Here is a 20116-nt window from a genome sequence, read left to right as displayed (position 1 = left end):
AATTTCTAAGCAGATTTTTGCCTAGCACCTTTGAATTAAGCTGAGGTTGGGTTTTTATTTTAATATATATTCTTTTTAATATGCCATATTGGCTGCCTAGATATAACAAAATGACTCGACAAACATAGGCTCTAACCAAGTGTAAAAATCTCTGCTTTTGTCCCTACAAATATATTAATAGCATCAGCAAACATTGATACTTTTTGGTGCAAGGCATTTCACTGGTATTGTAGTTTGACTTTTTTCTTTTTTTTTTTAGGAAACAAGTGTTTTCTCTAAAATATGAACTACCAATTTTGCAAACAGATATCAAATCTTAATCAGTATACATTAGTGACCCTACTTTTTAGCAGCAGGTCTTGAATAAAAGATGGTAACAGAAGCTCTGTTCCCAAACATTATCAAAACCCAGAGAATTGCCAGACAGCTATTAGCAGTTTGATGAAAAGTTTGAATGCACAATCAATCACTGGCACACAGCAATATGATGCTACAAGCTGACAGGAACATGCAGTTTCATAACTTACTATCCGATAAGGAAGATGTAAAAAGGAGTCTGGGCAGCCAGCTAAAGCCATTTGTTCCTTCAAATTTTCTTCAAATTACATCTACTGCTTCACAGGACCTGCAGAGTACAAACACACTGTCAGAAACCATACTGAAGACATTTCATCAACTTTTTATTGAAAACAGTTGGAGGGAGAAGACCGAGAAGAGCAAGATGAGGTGATGAGGATTTGCATCAACTTGGAGTAGCAAATCTGCACACTTGCTGTCTGTAGCCTAGAAAACACATTCAACCTGATACTTCATTCAAAAGCCCAACATAACTATTCTCAGGCTAGATGGCTCCTTCTTTATTTCTGCAGTCCAGACAAAAAGGTTAGCCTCTCTTCACACCTAGACCCTAACTGTTTGAAGACTGGCCCCCACCAGCTGAGAGTATGTTTTCAATTATAGAAAGAAAACATTGAAATCTGGGAGTTAGGATGACAGTCACTTATCACAGAGTCATTTAGGTTGGAAAAGACCCATTAGATCATTATGCAGCATTAACCTTCAACACCTTGTTACACAACTACTTTTCTGCCCTTTACCCTTTCCCACCTGCCTTCTCTCTCATGGCTTTATTCTCACACAGTATATCAAATCAGGTATCCTATGCAAATCTGCATTCAAGTCTTGCATTTCCTCTTCTGAGTGATTATTAGCAGCAAATTTGCAAGGTAAGTAGACTTTCTTTTCAGCATCACTTCTGTGATCAGATGGAGCTTGAAAAGAAATCTACTGCAAACATATTTAGAGGTGCATATGGCTAAAGAACTAAAAATGCAAAAGGAAAGGCAGTATTTAAGCCAATGACAATAAAGTGATTTTAAATGCTGCTCCATAAAGGAAACAAAACTAAACAAAAGAATATAAATATATAAAGCACTATTTGCTGGTCCCAGCTTTTCTCTCAAACAGTGACATTCATCTGGAGATATCTCTGCTGTATAAGACAAGTGATGCTCCCTCCAAGCAGATGAAAAAATGGTGACTGGTGGAGAGCGCAGACTGCAAAGCAGAGCCAGAACTTCTACCACAAGCAAGCTCCTGTCTTGCTCATTGTTAATTATCAATTATGTATTAAAAACAAACGTATGAGTTTTAAACAGACTGCTATCTGCTCTCTAGTAGGTGTGAACTGTCACCAAACCAAAGCTCCCAGCAAGATCAACAGGAAAGTCAAATCATGGACAAAAGTAAAAGACATCTTGGAAAAACTACTCCTGGAAGGGTTGCAGCGTATGGTCCACATAAAATAAAGTTTTCTAGATGAGTGCTTGGTTTATCTAGTTTCACGATAAGTTGGGCTGAAGTATAGTAGGTAGCCTCCTCCTCCATCAGAAAGGGATGCAAACTTCTGCGACCTTCTTTCCAGGAAGGAGTTACTGGGCTTCTGCAGTTTACCTGAGGTAGCAGCTTCCTAGGATCAATTCAGATAGCCAAATACCTCAGGAGCAAACCATTTTGGCAACAGCAAGTTTGAGAATCTATTTAACCCAATATGCATAAATCAAGTTGTTTATCCTTCATACTTTTTTTACTTCAGTTGAAAAGCAAAATCTTACAGGATTCACATTGGGAAAAGGGGGAAGACCATCTCAAACATTTAACTCTGTGGGCATGATACCCAACTTGTATTTTTTGCTAGTCTTTAAACATATGAACAGTGGTCTACAGTCATCTAACTCCCAGCTCCACACCTAGAAGTTTGCAGTCAGTTCTTAAAATGGATCTGAAGACTTAACTTTCAGGGCAAGATTTGCCTCAATTGCCCAGTTTGTTCTGGGAGAATTAAGTACAGATTTATAGAAACCTCTTATCTTGGCTGATGCATAAGAAGAAAAAAAGGCATCTTTTCACTTTGGGGAATACAGTTTTCCATAAGCACATCTGAAGTGAAATTGGGCAAACCACTGGAGTAGATGTTCTGAAGTTGGTACAATGCATCAAGAACAAAGAGAACAGTATTATTAACCCATAAACCCACCAAGATTAAATGAAGTTTAGGTAAAGGGATAAGGCAAAAGAATTCAGCCTTACATTGCAACAGTTTTGTGATTATTATTATTTCAATATTTAGAGAACAGGAAAAGGCACCACTGGTGTAAATTTAAATGCAGGTTATTTAGGACTGAATATCAAAATATTCATCTTTCTCTTGATGTTTCAGCAAAAGGCACTGATTCACTTATAGCAAGATAGATTAAATATGTTCCTGAACAATACCAGACCAATTTGTCTGCTCTAGGGTGTGCTGCAGTTTATGCCACAGCCCCATTACGCCAATGGAAGATCATAAATTACCTCAAACAATAGTTGGAGTCAAGACTGCATAATTTATCAAGACCCATTTGCTTCACTGCCACATTCTTGAGTATTCATTTGTTAACACTGCAGAAACAGAGGAAAGCAATAATCTCTAGATGATATCATTCCTAGTCAGTCACACATTAACGCTGATTTAAGTTCGCATCTCTTTTGTCTGTCTAAAAGTGGTTTATCAAAGATGTCCTACCCTAGGAATATAAAAAGCCTTTGCTCACCTTTAAGATCTAAGACCCTGTTGTACCACATCAAGAAGTAATAAATTTTAGAGGGACAGAACTCTATACCAATTCATGTATTCAGCAGGAAAAAAATAGGATTTAAAAAGAAAAAAATAAATCAACTTTTTTTTTTTGCTACTGTCTTTAAACTTTATTTTTAGTTCTCAGAGGCCATAACTGCATACAGACTTACATGTCCCTTCCGTGCAAGTTAAACAGCACAAATCACAAAGAGATATTTAACTACTAAGTCACTGCCCTTTTCCTAAAATGCCTTAGACAGGGGACAGAAACTCCAAAGGACTGCAAATAGAAAAGCAGCGATGTAGTCAATCATGTTACAAGACTCAGGACATTCACTGGTGAGACCAACTTTTGTGCTGCCTCAAGCCAGATGGCCTGTGCACATTCAAAACCAAGCGACTCCACATGCTTCTACTGGCTTAAGAGTCTTCCTGGGACAGAGCCTCCAAGACAGTCATGACAAACCGAGCTTCAAAGGTATGATATTCTCTATAGAACAGTCAATTGTGAGGCGTAGCTTTGACGTCTCTGTCTCTCAAAAGCATTAAACCAACTCACATAATCTAAACAAAGACTGATACTCATCCCACATGGAAAACATTGCGGGTACACATCCCGGAGAATGCCGCTGCTCTGAATGAGTTGTTTCTAGTCACGATCAAATTACCCAGCTAACCAGTAGATTAAGTTATCTATTAACGGTAAATTAAGCCTGTCACCAGGTATGCTTTTTGATTTATCACTTGCTCTCTGCATATTCCCAGCGGAGGAAGTGGTATCTCACCCAGCACTCTGGAAGCGCAGGCAGCCTACGCACACACCGGTACCGCGGCAGGAGGATGGCAGGGGTATGGTCAACTCTGCCAATTCAGGAAGTTTTCCAGGTTCTACATGTGCCATCTGTCAAAGTCTTTAAATTCAAGAGAAAAATACATTTTTTTCAAAAGCAGGCACTTGTAGATTAGTTAGGAACAGGAGGAGAGGAAAAAAAAAAAAGGGAAAATATTTTAACCTGGCAGAGTTGCAAGACAAGCTCCAGAACTCTTGAAAACTGGACTTAACATTCTTTTATGAAAGGTAACTTAACATATTTTTTCAATACTATTCCATTTCAAGTCCTGGGCATTTCACTATTTTCATTCTGTCATGTTCTGCTTTCTGTAGCGAAACTGCTATGGATGAGGGAGCAGCAATAAAACTTCAATATAGTCTTAAATTCTGACAAACATGAACACCTTTCTCCAACATCTCAGGTTTAACATACAGGTTAAAACTCTTTCCCTCTCTTATGCATCTTTTACTCTCTAGGACACCCAGTGTCACCACTTCATTTCTTCCCACACTACAGCACGAGGCTTAGCAGACCAAATCCAGATTTTTATAAGAAATTAGAACAAAGTCTTAAAACAACCACGTTCGTACAATAGCCTCCCCTAAGTCACCTTCAGGACAATCTGGGTCAACTGTACTGGACTTAAATTTTAACATCTTGAAGAGCCAGGGAAAAAGCAGCCTGTCTTGTTGGTCTATACAAAGAACAATCTGCACGATCACTTCAGACAGCCTCCAGATAAGGTAGTTAAATGGATGGTTCTAGCAATCCTCTACAACAGCACAGGGCATAAGGACGCATGCACCTTCTTACTAGTCTGCTGCTATTGCCATAGTTACAATGGAAATCAGATTTGGATACGAGCAGCATGAAGCACGCCAGTGAATTTTCTGTAGTTGAAAGACCTGACAGCTAACAGTGTCCCCAGCTGCATTTAATCTGTGGGACCCAGATGTGCTTTTCCATGCAAGAACAAGATCCACACAGCTTCTGACAAGAAGGCAGCCTGACCATGTGGGTTGGAAAGAAAGTGCCACCAGATGCCCCAGATGGTTGGACCAAGGAGACTAGATGCTAAAGCACCATTGGCAGCACAGGTGTTTGTCACGACATTTCATCATAGCTTCAGCAATCAGTACATTTAAGGATTTCTAAAGCAATTTCCCCTCTTTTGGTGGTGGTTTCAGGTACAGATTGTGTCATTTTACAAAACTGATAATGGCCTCCACCCCTCCCTCAAGGTGATCATTTGGTCAGTGGGACTCAAAGGTCTATTAGTCCAGGCCATCACACACATACGGCCAAAAGACTCTGACTTCAAACCAGTACTGGCAGCTTCCTATGCAAGGAAAACCACAGCATTGCTCTGTTAGGCACTCAGAAGACTGGATTCATCATATCGAAGCTTTTATTGTCCATGTCCCCATTTTTCTCACTCCAAACATATGCTTGCTTGTCTCCCCGGCTCTGAACGTCCCTTCCCACATGCAAAGTCTCCAGTTCTCCCATGCTAAAAACTAACACTTGGGCAACTTCGCTTCAACAAGTTCTTGTGCTGCCAAAACACCTTCCCAAACACTCCAGAATGCCATCAGTCTCCAAATGCAAAAGATTAAGTGACATGGTTGTTGACATTCTGACAGCCCAATGAGGTTAGCAGCAGGTAATATTTATTAAGAATACTTGCAGATTTCAAAATTTCTTCCCACTTCCCTTACGAGCTGGTATGTGCACACACACTGTGTTACGCAAACATACCCAAAAGGCATTTGCAGTCTATGATACAGAGCAAGTTCCTAACCAGAGAAATACTTTGAACATCTTTGAAAACAAAGCATTGTTCTAGTTAAAATTTCAAGTGAGTGTTGCGCACTAAAATGAAAAGCACTGTTCAAAATATAAACCATCAATCAAAAGCACTTCAGTTACATCCAAACACTCCCACGATTCCATACTAAAAAATCTGGTCTTATAAAAAAAAGGAATATAATTCTCTTTGCCATTCTTAATTGCAAAGCTGTTAGTCTAAATATTACACCTTGTAAAGGAAGCCATTTGCCATTGTAATTTTGCCAGAAAGTGAAGAATCTTGGCAACAGCAATTCAGCTTTTGAAAGCCAAAACAGATACATACTGTAGAAGCAGCACAGAAGAGCTGATGCCACCCCACTTCAAGTCTTGCAAAATAAAATTGAATAAAATATATGCAGTTCAGAATATCGTGGTTTCCTGAAGCTGCCTAAAATTCTGAAAAGGCTCCTCAAGACTCACAGCCCTTGAATTCATGCTCACCTCTTGACAGAGCAGCTTCACTGACAGCAAGGATAAAAAGTCCTGGGAGAAAAATAGTCACTCTGCAACTAGCCCATTTAAATAAGGAGTTTCCCTGCTGTCCCTGAAGGAAGTCTTCCAGTTCAAAAAACAAACCTATAATGAACTTTGGAAATATTTATGAAACTCTGCAGTTTCACTGTCTCCCTTGATCACTGAAAATTCTCTTCTGCCTCTTAATAGCTCAATCTATAGACTTTGAAGCAGGAACTTTTACAACTAAACAGACTGTACCCAAGTCTAAACAAAATGGTAATTAGAGAGAAACTGAAATAAAGAGCTATGTAGTACACAGTACACAATCCCATCAGCAAGCCATATGCAAAAGTAGGGCAGGTCCATAGATGCATGACTGGGACAAGAGATGCATAGTAAGGCAGCCCAAAGACAACTTCTGCTGAAAATGCCATGACTAGTCATCTCTAATTTTGTATATACACTTCCTCACTACCTTCTTCGCTTCCAGAAAACACAAAAAAAATACTGCCCCTATCTATCCTCTGTGGCATCATTTTCTTGCCTTTTTTCCCCATACATAAAATCTAGTCACATTTCTCATTACAGAGAACCGAAAGTTTTATAATTTTGGGAAGCACTCTAATTATTTCCTTCTGTTATTTTAGGCTTTTATTATCCAACCTGAAGACTTGGAGTGAAGTTATACAACAGTTGAGATGATTTAATGGCTTGTTACTGCCAAGAACAGGACAGACATCCCACTCTCTTCATCAGCCCTTGCTCTGCTTTCTTCCTCCACTTCCTCCCAACAACTGCATGGCACTCTTTTCTTCTCCCGCTTTGTGCCATGTATCCTCCTTAAATGAGTTAATTAACACAAGCTGAACTCGTTGTTTTGCTGGGTTAGTTGTCTGCTAAGGAAGCAAGCACAATAAACCTAGATCTGACAAGCAGCTCAGCTGGCACAACGTGAATGGCAGGACAGCAGGAGCTGGGGACGGGAACAGGATCACCCTTTTCCAGCGGCAAACCATTACAACTATTACATTGGCCAAGGCAACCTGTGAACTTTCATTTTCTTTGTTTACTGCCATTAGGAGCTGGCAAACCTTTCCTACTGCATGTCCATGAGAATTACTGCTTTCCAGGCATCTCACAGAAGAAAAACATTTGGGTAAATCTCCAAACAAAATAGTTGCATTTTCTATATCGCACTTATTTTCCCGCTTGTGGTACTGACTCAAGTCTGCTTTTGTTGCATACTTAACAAAACATTGCTTTTTGCATCTGGAACACTAGTAAGCCTTTATGCTTTCAACCTGCCACTGGTGTGAATGGTCCTTCCCCCTCCACAGGGGTGAGATTTGAAAGCCAATCCCCGACCCAGAGACTAAACTACATGCAAGACATTTTTCTACTTAACTCCTGTATGAACACAGCAAGTTCATCAGCCTTTGTACAATGCACTTTCACTGAAGAAAGTCAGATTGTTACAGATTCTGGGTGAAACCACATGCCTATCTATAAACACTGCAGTGGAAAGATTTACCCAACTCGCTCAACTGCCCTTTACTAAGGTGGCAAGATGGTGGGATGCTCCCCACAGTTTTAACTTCTACAGCCTCCTGACAGCAAAAGCTCAGAGAGCACACAGTTGGAACATGTATACACAGCTGTGACAGAGGGACTCAGAGTAGCTACCTCCAGCACTTACACCCTATTCCCAGCTTCTGTTCCCTCACTTCTCTGCAACACTCCTTTATTGAGGTGGAGAATCTTCCAGAGCATGCAGAAGCCTTTCCTCCCCTTCTGACTGATGCAAAAGACAAAGATATGTATGAAAAAGAAAAAGAGAAACAAAGAACAAAAGGCAATATTTTATCACATGACCAACTGATCTGTTTTCTAAGCATTTTAAAGTCTGTTTCATTCAAATGATTCATTCATCAATCACTGCAGTTATTCAAAGTCTATTTTCCTTTGCTTGGATGCTTTTTACAAGGAAGTTTCCTTTTCAGTAAGTTTTATGTAGGGGGCTCAGTAAAACTCCTCACTGAAACTAGCAGGTTTTTTAACACAGTACTGGATACAGAGCTGACCACAAGACTGACCTCAGAACTAAATGCACACTCACACACAGAAAGCTATATAGGCAGGTATCTATAAATACCATTCACATTCCTCCTTAGGTCTCTCCTACTCTCCAAAGTTTTCAAGTGGGTTAAAATACTTTTTTCAGACTAAAAAAAAAAAAAAAAAACAAACGTCATTGTGGAGCAAGGACATTAGACAGGTTTTTCACTGTGATGATTTACAGGGTTTAATACCAATAGTTAGCAAAATAAGTGTACATGTGCCACTTGCTGTTCTCTTAGTACAAGATTTTTTTTTGAAGAGTTATTAACTAGGATTATCAGAGGCTTTTATTTAGACAGCAAGGTTCATGGTTTTAAAGCAAATCAATTGACATAAGCTTTTACAGTTATCTATAATTTATGTTAGTGAATAAGCACTAGTTTATTTACATTGTCTAATACCATATAAGTAGTTGAAGCTGGAAGGCAAGTTTAGACATTTCAAGTCAAACAGCAAGCTACTCCCTAAGATGGTATCTTTTTGAGATACCATAAGAGGTAGACTTAAGTGCACAGGTTATTTTCAACATACCTCTTGTTCACACAGTTAGAACACTCAAAAGAAAGCTTTTCTGCTTAACCTCTGAAAAAAAACACATGCTGTGAGCAGAAGCGTATTCTCTGATACCAACAGTCTAAAGAATTTTGCAGTGAGATATTCCCAAATACAGTTTATTCTAAACAATTCAACTGTTCAAACAATTAAGACAAACACACCACAACTCAGTTGAAATGCAACAAAGAGTACGTAACAGTAGTAAGTAGTAAAAATAAACAAGCAAAACCATTTTCCCTCTCATGCACAGTGAGGCAGGAGTTAGCATAGTATAGCTGGTAAGAGATAACTATTTAAAGCCATGAGTAACTCAACCATGAAAGCGAGCCCTCGACTGTATCAACCCTAAGCAAGCTGATGGCAGCCAACTCTGCTTCTAGTTGGAAAGAGTGTTTTAAGTCCAACAAGTATTGCGTTGCTCTCAAGAATCACAGAGAAAATCTCATTTATTCAAGAGGGACATAGTAAAGAAGTGCAAGAAAGGCAAAAGATAACCCAAAGAAACCTAAAGCAATACATACACCCTAGACTGACCCGAACATAAGAACTGTGCCAGTCCAGCCTGGAGTACACAATTTGGAGGCTGCACTCATTCAACTCCTGTGCAGTGAAGCACCAGCAGTGCCAGAGTACACTCAGATGCAAAAAAAATACTTGCAATTTTAAGATCCTGATGTTGTAGACACCTCATGCATATTTTCATACTGCCTTACTAACAAATTGCAACAATCTCTTCTTAGAGCAAAGAGACCATTTTGTAATCTCGGATGCATTTGCTGGTGTTATGCAACACGCCAGCTCAAAATCCACGGGTGGCTTACGGTTAGCAGCAGGCAATCCGAGCTGCAGCAGCATCTGACTGACACAACCAAATTGTTACTGGTGCTCTACGCTTGAATACAGGCTGGGAATTTCTAAAAAATAAATAAAAACAGACAGACTTTTGCATTTCCTATCTCCTTTCCTACACCCTTATGCTTTTCAGTCCTTGAAAAGCAGTTTCGAGCTGACATCTCAAAAGCAACTGTGTTGACCTACTTGCAAATATACCACCCTGGGACAAACAGGGCATAGCTTTTCCTACTATGTGTAAACAAAACAGAAAATAAACTTACAGAACAGGTTAATATTTTGTAGAATAGTTAATGTGTTAATGTTCAACGGAAAGCTGAAGTCTGGCCAACTAATCACATGTTTCATGTGCATTAGCGTACATTTATTTATTGCTATTAACTTGCACCTGCAGAGAGAGGAAGAAAGAGAATATTCCTTCCTTTGATCCTGAAGGTCACAAGGTGACTGAAATCCCAGCTTAATGAAGACTCTGGTGAGTTTGCAAGTGTCACAGCTTCTATCAGCCCTTTCAAAACGCAGCACTGGAAAGCACAGCAAAGAAGATTGAAGTAATACCACCCAGGCTTCATAGACTATGTCAACTTAATTAGAATGGTATTTTGGCAGCACCCAAAGATTACATATCGAAGGCTGGGTAGCAGGCCAAATACTTGACTTGACTATAATATTTTGCCAAGCCACCTACATTAAGAGCTACTTCTCTGTTTTTTCAGGGTGCCATAAAGGAAATATGTTGTTTCAGGCATTATAAGACTTAAAAGAGGCATGAAACAGCGAATGTCACCACCACTGAAGGTTAACTAGATATGCGTTAAACGAGAAACATCCCTAGGTAACCTTCAGACTACAGAGCCACTGAAGGGGAACGTTTGTTCTCAAAGGGTGTAGGCTCCAGATGTAGCCAAGGTTCCTTGCCTACCTACTGATGTATTTTAACCCACAAAATGCCTGTTCTCCAAGCCTGGAACCCACACGCAGGTACCATCTGCATTCTCCCACCCTCGAGGTTGTCCAACTGGTACTGGCAGTGGCAGAACGGAGGGAGAAGACAGCACGTAAGCATCCCCACACACAACATCATTTTACAGACTTGCAGTACATTGTCCACAGAAACAAAGCAACACCCAAGGCTACACACAGAGCTGCCTATTACCCTGTTATAGGACATGAAGGAAGTCACATACCCTGTGTGGTGGCACGTATACAAGGCACAGGGGAAATGCACATCCTTGTACTGTCACACCAGTCTGTGAGGACAAACAGGCACTCCTCACATGCAGCTCATCTCACCCCATGGCAGCTACCTAGAAAAGGTAAGAGAAAGCTGGGGTTTGGACTAGATGATCTCAAGAGGCCCCTTCCAACCTACTTGATGCAGCAAAGTGCACCACTGGAGCACCTGCTTCTCTTTTCTGACTACAAAGGGAATTTAGAAAACTGGCTCAGATGTAGACATCCAGGATCCAGAGGCACAAAACCAGCCTGAGGAATCCCTCCCTAGTATACAGCACCATAACCTCAAATGCTCAGCACCTCTGGACAAGACTGACAACTATACCAGACCAGTCCCATGGTTATCTCCAGACTCTCAGTCTCTGTACTGCAAAGTCCATCTTGACAAAGCTTCAGCTTCTCCCAGCAACATTTAATTTCACTGTGTGCATGTACATATACATATATTATACACACACACTTGTATACATACATGAACTCAATAAGCAAATTAAGAGCTTCCTTAGCAGCAGTGCAGAAAGCAAAACAGAACTCCTTCAGCCAACATGGCAGAACTCAGCATTGTAAATGCTCCACCTCTACAAAAAAAAAGAAAATATACATATATATATAGCTCAGTTCTCTTTCCTGAATTTCCTTTGCTGTTTGAGGCAGAGACTTTGTTCAAACTTTGCTCTTCCAAAAAGGTCTCCTCTTCCCAAAATACACTGCAGTGTAATAAAATATTTGTAAAAAAAAAAAAAAAGCAGCAGATAAGCTATCTTGCAAAAGCCTCTCTGAATATCAGAAATTTGAAATTTCCAATTGCTACTGTTAATTGATGAAATAAAGATTCAAAAGTTCCTTTTTTGTTCCTTTTTATTTTGATCTATAAAAGCATTCACTCATCATTAATACAATCAATTTGACAGACGCACCAGAAAAGTCTTGATTTTCATTTCAGCCTCACTAATTAGCAGCAGTATTTTATTAAAACCCAGTTCTGCATGAAGAGATGGCTTCACACAACTGCCTGTTTTACATAAATACTCACCACAGGCTTTCATGCTACTTTCTGCATTTGTGTCATCTTCACCTAACACTCTGATGCTTACAGATCTCAGCAGTCCCTAGTTTGTAGTATTTTCCACCCCTCTTCCGTCAGGCAGCAGTACCACAGAATTTGCCACCAACATCTGATACTCTTTATGACGTTCTTTGTCTTGGGCAAGTTACACCATGGCTTGGGAACTCTCATATTTCTTTTCTTCACCGTTTTTGCCTACACATCTTTTCTAGTCCAATAAACCCATCAGTCAACAACCTAAAATAAGCAGCAGAGTTTTCATGAGGACTGTCTCATTTAACTAAATGAGAACCTCTTCATCATACAAAACCGAAAAGCTTCCTTCCAAAACACAAGACAGAAGCAGAAATTCGCTGAAGCTGGATGCCTCTCCAGAGCCAGGTTTGAGAAGGCTGCTCCACAGCAAAGAAGTGCTTTCCATGTCAGAGAAAGACAGCCTTGGTTCCCAGAGAAGCTCCCACCTGTAAACCTTCCCAGTGTAGTCCCTTGAACCACAGGCATACCCTCGTACTCTGTTCCTGCTGAACTGCAATAACACGTTGCCCAATACAGCAGCAGTCTGGTCAGACTCAGTGGGACTACTCAGAATGGTGAAGCAAGCAGCAGGAATAACATGGGTATAATTTTTCCCATGACAGCAGTAGCAGCACTGGCCAGAAAACTAGAAATCACTACCAACAAATGAAGAAAGAGAAATACCAAGCAAACCAAGGAACAACACACTTTAATTTCTCCCATGGTCTGGGGGATAGAAAGGCATGTCTGTTTTCTACCAGACTTCGATGACAGGTCCCTAAGAGTCTTCTGATACAGATCTCCGTCTAGCAGGTTAAGTCTCTTAAGGTTCAATGCTTCATGAGACAGATACATTTTAAATAGGAAAAAAAAGACCCTGGAAAGGGCAGAATCACTCCACCTTAGCACTGAGTCAGAACATAAACTATTCATTCCCTCTCTAAAGACAACGTGTAACAAGAAGGACTAGGCTCCAGCTCCCAGCACTTGAGCAGCACTGAAGTTTTCATTCTCTGGAAGGAAAGTACCACACATTTGCAAAGCAAATGATCAGGAAAGTTAAGAAATCGCCCCGTATAGTCAGACAAAATTAAGTAAATATGTGATTCCTACTTACTGGAAACCTTCTCCCTGGTATCCAGTGACAGGATGTGTGGGAATCGTTCAAAGCTCCATCAGTGGAGGTTCACACTAGATATTCAGATGTATTTCCTTTACCAAGAGGGTGGTCAAACATTGGAACAGGCTTCCTAGAGAGGTGGTTGATGCCCTAAGCCTGTCAGTGCTTAAGAGACTTTTGGACAGTGCCCTTAATAATATGCTTTCTTAAGAGACTTTTGGACAGTGCCCTTAATAATATGCTTTAACCTTTGGTCAACCCCGAAGTGGTCAGGCAGATGGACTAGATTATCGTTGCAGTCCCTTCCAACTGAAATATTCTATTCCAGTCACAGGAGAACACACCTGTATCCCAAAATGGCTTTATCTGAATGAATGCTCCAAAAGTGAAGTTCCGAACATTCTCTTCATTTTGTAATTATTTTTCTGATATATATATATATATATATATTTTAGCAAAAGGTCCACATGCACTGTAAGTCAGTTATTTCCAGTGCTGCCTCAATGCCTACTTCTAGAAAAGTCCCTCTCAGAACACACTCAGGTGCTCTCATACCATCAAATTTAAGGAGCTTATGGAAAAAAACAGTCAGCTGAGACACAGTAAATTACCCAACAACCCTATTCTGTTTCAAAGCAAGAGTAAAACCAGTCAGAGTCAACAGCAGTTTAGGAAAAGCAGTTTCATTTGACATTGAAATGGCCTGGGAAGTTCAAGGGGGTCAAATGCCAAGCTTGAGTACAAGGCTGACTACATTCCCATGCCCACTTTAGGAGCCGCCTGACCACCACTGCCATGGCAAGGTTCACAGCGCCCTGAATTTTATACAGGATTCCTACTTCTCAACCTGCAACCTCAGTGTCAGCACGTAGCTCTTGGGCAAACCACTACTTGCACCAACCACTGGTCATTGGCGTTGGTCAGCGAGGGACTGGTTAACAGTATGAATTTCAGAAGCCTGCAATTACAAAACAGATATGGGCAAGTACTCTGCTGGCAATTAGAGCTCCAGCTTTATTTTATTTATTCTAGCATAAGAGCAGATGTTGCAGTTATTTGAAGGTTTTCACAATCTTAATTGTTGACCTTAATTGTTGTTAATCTTTCCCATGAAGTGGAGACAGACAGACGCCACTCGTGTTTTGTGAAGAGGATAGTGTCCTGCGGGGTATGAGTAATAAAAGACAGTATTGTCTGCCTTCTCCCTCCTGTGTGAAATACAAGGGTATTGGGATTGGTCTGCAGCATGGAAGAAAAAGAACGAATTAATGACTCAGCTGTTTTATTTATTTTCTTGGAGGATACATCTGCTACAGGATTGCACTGTGACACTGAGATTTCTTTCCCCTCCCTGGGAGCGGGTGAAGGTTCCAAGTGCCAGCTAAGGAAGCGCCGTATTTAGACTTGATGACGCCTGAAACAGCTGATACATAAAGTGCCCTGTCCACCTCATTGAGCATCACTCAAGCTGTAGTATTAAGATGCAAAGTGTTGAGTTTCACAGGGCAATATTAGGTTTCATAAACAAGTTCTCAGACCGGACAAGAAAGCAGCATTTCATGACGTGCTTGGAACACAGCAAAAGACACATAAGGTCTTTTCCTTTGCTAGTGGGAGGCTTGCCTGAGATTTCTTGCTTAGGCGGGGATATTTTGTATTCATCTTTTTGCTGCAAAGCTTGGAGATGAGGTTTGCTAACCAAGAAGTACATTCCTCTGACTTTGTTCTGCCAAGTGTACTGGAAGATGTTAACTTGGTGTCCCAGTAACTTGAGAACAGGCAACGCAGAGGAGGGACACTGAAGTTCAGAAATGAAACACAGGATGTACTGATGCTGCAGCAGGCACTCCCTATAACCTAAGGCAAAAGACCCAGAAGTCAGGATAGTGAAGATCAGTTTCATGTTTACTGTTACCCTGAAACATTTCCCAGAGTGAAAATGGCCATCAGTCTGAACCCAAAGACTGGACTGGAATGGCATCTGCTATCAACTCTAATGGAAAATACAGTGAATCAAGTCTTTCCTTCCTCTTACCCTAGAACTCAACTTAGCTGCAAACACCTTGAGGGTTTCTTGACAGGAAGAAAACATAAGGAACTAAACCAAAAATAGCCTTAAGAGATGTTATATTTGCTCATTAAAAAATAAAAAAATTAGGAAAAAAAATCAATGTCAATCGGCAAAAGTTCACCAGGCACCATATAAATATATATATAAATATATATATATATATATATATATGTAAACATACTAAAAACACACTTGGCAACTGCTGATAGACGGCATTTTAAGAGCAGCATAAAGAGACTGTAATAAGTTGCTAGAATGGAAAGAATTCAGCCAAGATGTCTGAAGGGAAACATCAAACTGCCAAGCTGTTAATTGCCACATATACTCTGTCACACCTAAATTGATTTGGACATAGCATGAAAGATGGTAAGTCAGATCAGTTTTCAGAAGTAAGTGCAAGGTAAATTCAGGGAACTGAAAAATCAGGAAGTGACTTATTTGCCAAAAGAACCAGTTAAAACTAGATAGACATGGACAATAAATAAGATGGCATGAGGAAGAGTCGGTACAGCTTTTGCAGAAGTTATGACTCAAACCCACCCAAGGCTTATGATACTGTAAGGAAAAAGACACATTTGGATATTATCCTTAACCAGGGACTCCTAAAAGAACCTGAGCGGCTGTACTTTGCAGGAGTAGCTCCCGTCATAACAGCTAATTGAAGGATAAGAATTAAAGGCAGGAAAACACAGTGGTTTTTTTTTTTTTCCATACAGGGAGTCTCAAGAGTGACTGTAGTGACGATTCTTTTCAATATATCCATAAGCTCTCTGAAACGCAATGAAGAGTAAGACGACACAAAGTTTGCAGGCAGTATGACATGTTCAGTCTTTGGAGCTGGAGCTTCATGCAAAACACAGTGAAACGATGCCATGATCACGAGCAAATGGGCAACCAAAAGGGCAACACTGATTTCCACAAACTCAAGCCAATGCGCAAAAAGAAAAATAACCCTGCCTGTGTGTACCACTGAACTAAGTGTCAGAAATCTTAAGTCTTCCTTTGAAGTATCATCGTAGAAAAAAAAAGAAAAAATAAAAAGGCAGACGATGCTTCACAAGGAAATACAGTATTAAGAATTAAAGAACTGCTGCAAGCAAAGCAGAATCATGACAAGTCATTAAACCCAGAGCACACCCACTTCTTGAAAACTGTAGGCTGTTATGACACTAAAAGGGTAAAATAGAATTAGAAGGAGTATAGAGAAGAGGAATTCCTGAAGCAGAAACTAACAGACATTAATCTTTCATCATGGAGAAGAAGAGACACAGCTGAGGGACGGGAGGACAGGCATCTAGTCAGTTATGGAGGACACACAAAGTACCCAGAGAATGATTTAGGCCTCACAAAAGGAAAGGGTAGGCAAGAGATCTGCTGAAGTGGATGGGAAACATGAAAATTATTTCCATGGGGGAGCTGGGCCTATCAGTGTGTTAAAATACTAATTTAGCTTAAGCAATGGAGAAAGCTTGTCAAGGAATAGCAGCTATAGTGATGGAGATGTGCGCTCCAGAGCACTGCAGCACAGCTAGATATGAAGCAGCAGGGCCCAAAAGCAGAGGGAAACTCTTTGCAGACCTTCTACACAAGCAACCACTACCAATGGTACAGAGACACACAAAACTGTTCTGGGATGAGCCCACTATGGCTAGGCTCATCAAGAGGAACAGCCAAAACCATGCTCATCCTTAAACAGATTATAGGCCTTTTCTGCCCTAAAAGAGTACTGTACTAACTCCATTTTCAAACAGAGAAACCCAAAAAGGATTTTGAGGCCATCCAGCAGGCAGAGGTACCAGCAGAAAGCAGGCTTCTGAGCCATGAGCTCTGCATTAAAGACACTGCTATTCCCAGCGGCCAGCCCCAGGTCCCTCTGTTCCAGGTCACATCCCCCACTGGCGACAGCAGGACAGAGAGCTACTTGCCCCTCAGCTAGGCTCATTAACATAGCCTTTTGCGACAAATTACATTTGCCATTCAAATTAAAATCATTAGCTACTTTAAAGAAAAAATAATATTCCTGGCTGTGAATTGTGGGTGATAGATATTAACCTAATAGGGATGATGAAGGAGAGTTGGAGGGACAGCCACATCACAGAGGTCCAAAAGTGCAACTTCAGCATCACCACATTGCATCCTCCAGAAAACACTGCATCAATTTAACAGATTTGCACCTTGAACAATTTGGCACAGACCTAAAAGCTACAGTTGCTAGGCATCCTCCATGTAACATTTACTTTTAACAGCAAGTCCTGCAGGCTGCTGCACTATGCAGATGGTAGAATACATGTAGCTTGCAAGCTGACAAGCACATGCCTAAATGCTGGCTCTCTACAACACAAAACATGAACCACTTCACCAGGGTGCTTCTCCCACTATTTCCATGGGAATTTGATATGTCCAGGATGCAAGACATTTCAGCACTGAATAAGAAACGTGCCATTTTCATAATAGGCACCTAGGAGGTATCTTCTTTCGCGTTTCAGGCCAGGACAAGAACAAATCAAAATTTAATATTTTGAAGAACGTGAAGCTTCCTGCACAAATCGCAAAAATCATGACATAAGCCCAACATCATACTGAAAGCTGTTAAGAGACCACAGCTGAGCAAGGCCTTGAACACCTCTCATCAGCTTCTTATTTTGAATAAAACAAAAAACTACTTTCCAAATAGCATTAGAGTCACAACACCAAAAAGATTCTGTTTTTTTCATGTTCTCAAAATAGCATGCTAGAAAGCAGACTACAAAAATAGAAATTTTAGGTGCATTTAGCTTTCATCTCAAGCATCAGCACAAGCCTATCCAATCCAGCATTTCCATGAGGCTCTGTAAAGCATTCTCTCATCCACAAACCTGTGCTGATGAGCAGCAAAGAACTGGGACCAAATGCAGCTCATCACCCAAGAGCCCTTCAAGACCAGAAGATTCAGATACTGGAGCATGCTCATTCCTTCCCCACCCCCCCAGATGCCTTGTGCATGGAGAAACTGAGATCCCCCTAATTCATTTCACTGAAATCCACACAATCTAATAGAAGGTGGCAGCAAGCAGCATCACCAAAAATAAAACCATCAGAGAGAAACTACTGACGGGTAAAGTAATGGTTTTTTTCTGATGCTTAAACTTGCAAGTTATTTTCACTATACTTACTGACATAGGAAAGCGAGCAGCAGCACATTTCGGGAGCAATGCTACCTTCTCCTCCATGGGCAGTAGGCAAACCAGGGGAAAAGTGATCATCTTCAAACCACCCCCTCTGCTCCCTGGCTGTCCAGATTCACCCTCACTGCCCTTCCACAGGGCAGGGAGGAGTTTGCTCACTGCGGGGGAAGGCACCACACAGCAACTCTTGTCTCTCATTCCCTGCCTTCTAGGAATTTCCTAAGTGACTACTGGAGGATTAGGAGCTCTACGTAATGCTATTAAACACTGCAATATCAAAATCCGCACTATAGCACACAAAGTCCGCCTTAGGAGGATGACTTTTTAATTTTTTTTTTTTTTTTAATATCTGGAAAAGCACGTAAGGAACACAGTGAGAGAGCAGCATCAAAACTGGCAACTCTGCAAGCAAAACAGTCAGGTTTACTTGCACACTGCAGCCTGCCTGCTACTTCAGATTACTGACTGCAGAGCAAGAAGTTATTCTCTCCCTAATTGGGTCCCAGTCTAAAATAGTCCCGTTATTTTTAGTATAGTACTTAAGTATCTGAACTGTGCCCTGTACTGCCAAAGCTGGCATGCATCCCTGGCCATACCAGGAATTACGATATTAAACAAGAGCACACATGCCACATATCCAGGCCGACTTTCGTTCTTCTGCGTTGTCTTTAGTGGGTGACTTTAAAGACTTTAAACACTAACAGCTGGCCAAAAATGGCACAGGCTTATATGTTAATTCTGCATTTAAAGCCTCTCTACCAGCTACTGTGCAACAGGAGAAAACCCAGCAAGGAAAGAGCAAGGGTTGCAATACTACCGATTAGCTAAAGAGACAGTGAGTTTGCTCTTAGCAGGGTAGGGCATGGATAGAAGATAACGATGACATTATTTCACCTCCGTTTTGCTTGCTATGAGTCCGCATAGGTTCTGGGGCACCAGAGGAGAGAAGAAATTCAAAATGCATCCTGTTACTCATCCCTCTTCTATCCCCTTCCACACTGCACGTACACTATGGATAAATTTAAACTAGTCAAGAAACAAAAGGCCTGTGTTAAATATGTTTACACACACAGAAGGAGGATTATGTAAGCTCTGTCTAACAAACAATATGCTTCTTCTGCAGAAGAAATGAGAGATGATCAAAGAAAGACTTTTGCACGTTTCCAAGTCAGTCTTCCCACCTTCCATCAAAGGGGTGACATCTGTCCTGCAGCATGCTAATTCTGGAGCACCGAGAGCAGAACAAAATCTGAAATAGCCACAGGCTGCTCCAACAATGTCGACCTGCCTCCGTGAGCTTACTGCCGCTTACCTTGCACCTTCATCATAAGCTCATTTTTGTTAGACCCAGAAGAACAAGTTCCCTTGAGGAATTTATTCTGCCCTTTTATCAAGTACTTTGCAGAAGGGATGTCAACTCTATGACAGAGCTTTCAAGACAAGATCCTAACCTGAAAGACAGCTGCGAGCCAACAAAAATTTGCTACCACTAAACCATCTGTTCTTGAAACTGTATGTGCCTTTTCAGAAGAATTCTTACTTTGTGAACAGTATTAGCATTGTTCACTGTCTCTGCTCTCTGAACATCCCCTTATCCAACATGTTTCTAGACCTGGTGGTGAAACAGGACCAAACCTCCAGTTTATCATATGATAATCTAG

General features: G+C 40.8%; 1 protein-coding gene across 7 annotated transcripts in view; it reads right to left on the bottom strand.

Moving 5' to 3' along the window:
• Nucleotides 1-20116, bottom strand: part of GRB10 (growth factor receptor bound protein 10) — a 147429-nt gene that overhangs the window by 109527 nt on the left and 17786 nt on the right. For 5 of the 7 annotated variants that reach the window (XR_011737513.1, XM_065830850.2, XM_065830854.2 and 2 more), the window contains one exon: nucleotides 528-625. The exons of the other annotated variants lie outside the window; for them this stretch is intronic. Coding sequence is in view for 4 of the 5 variants with exons in the window: in XM_065830850.2 (XP_065686922.1) it covers nucleotides 528-578 (51 nt within the window). In the remaining variant the exon portion in view is untranslated. The remainder of the gene's footprint in view (nucleotides 1-527; nucleotides 626-20116) is intronic. 7 annotated transcript variants of the gene reach the window in all.

The sequence above is a fragment of the Patagioenas fasciata genome, chromosome 2 (assembly GCF_037038585.1).
Source record: "Patagioenas fasciata isolate bPatFas1 chromosome 2, bPatFas1.hap1, whole genome shotgun sequence".
In the NCBI taxonomy this organism is placed as follows: Eukaryota; Metazoa; Chordata; class Aves; order Columbiformes; family Columbidae; genus Patagioenas; species Patagioenas fasciata.
Note: the sequence above shows the minus strand (reverse complement) of the source record. Positions and strands in the feature narration are given on the sequence as shown.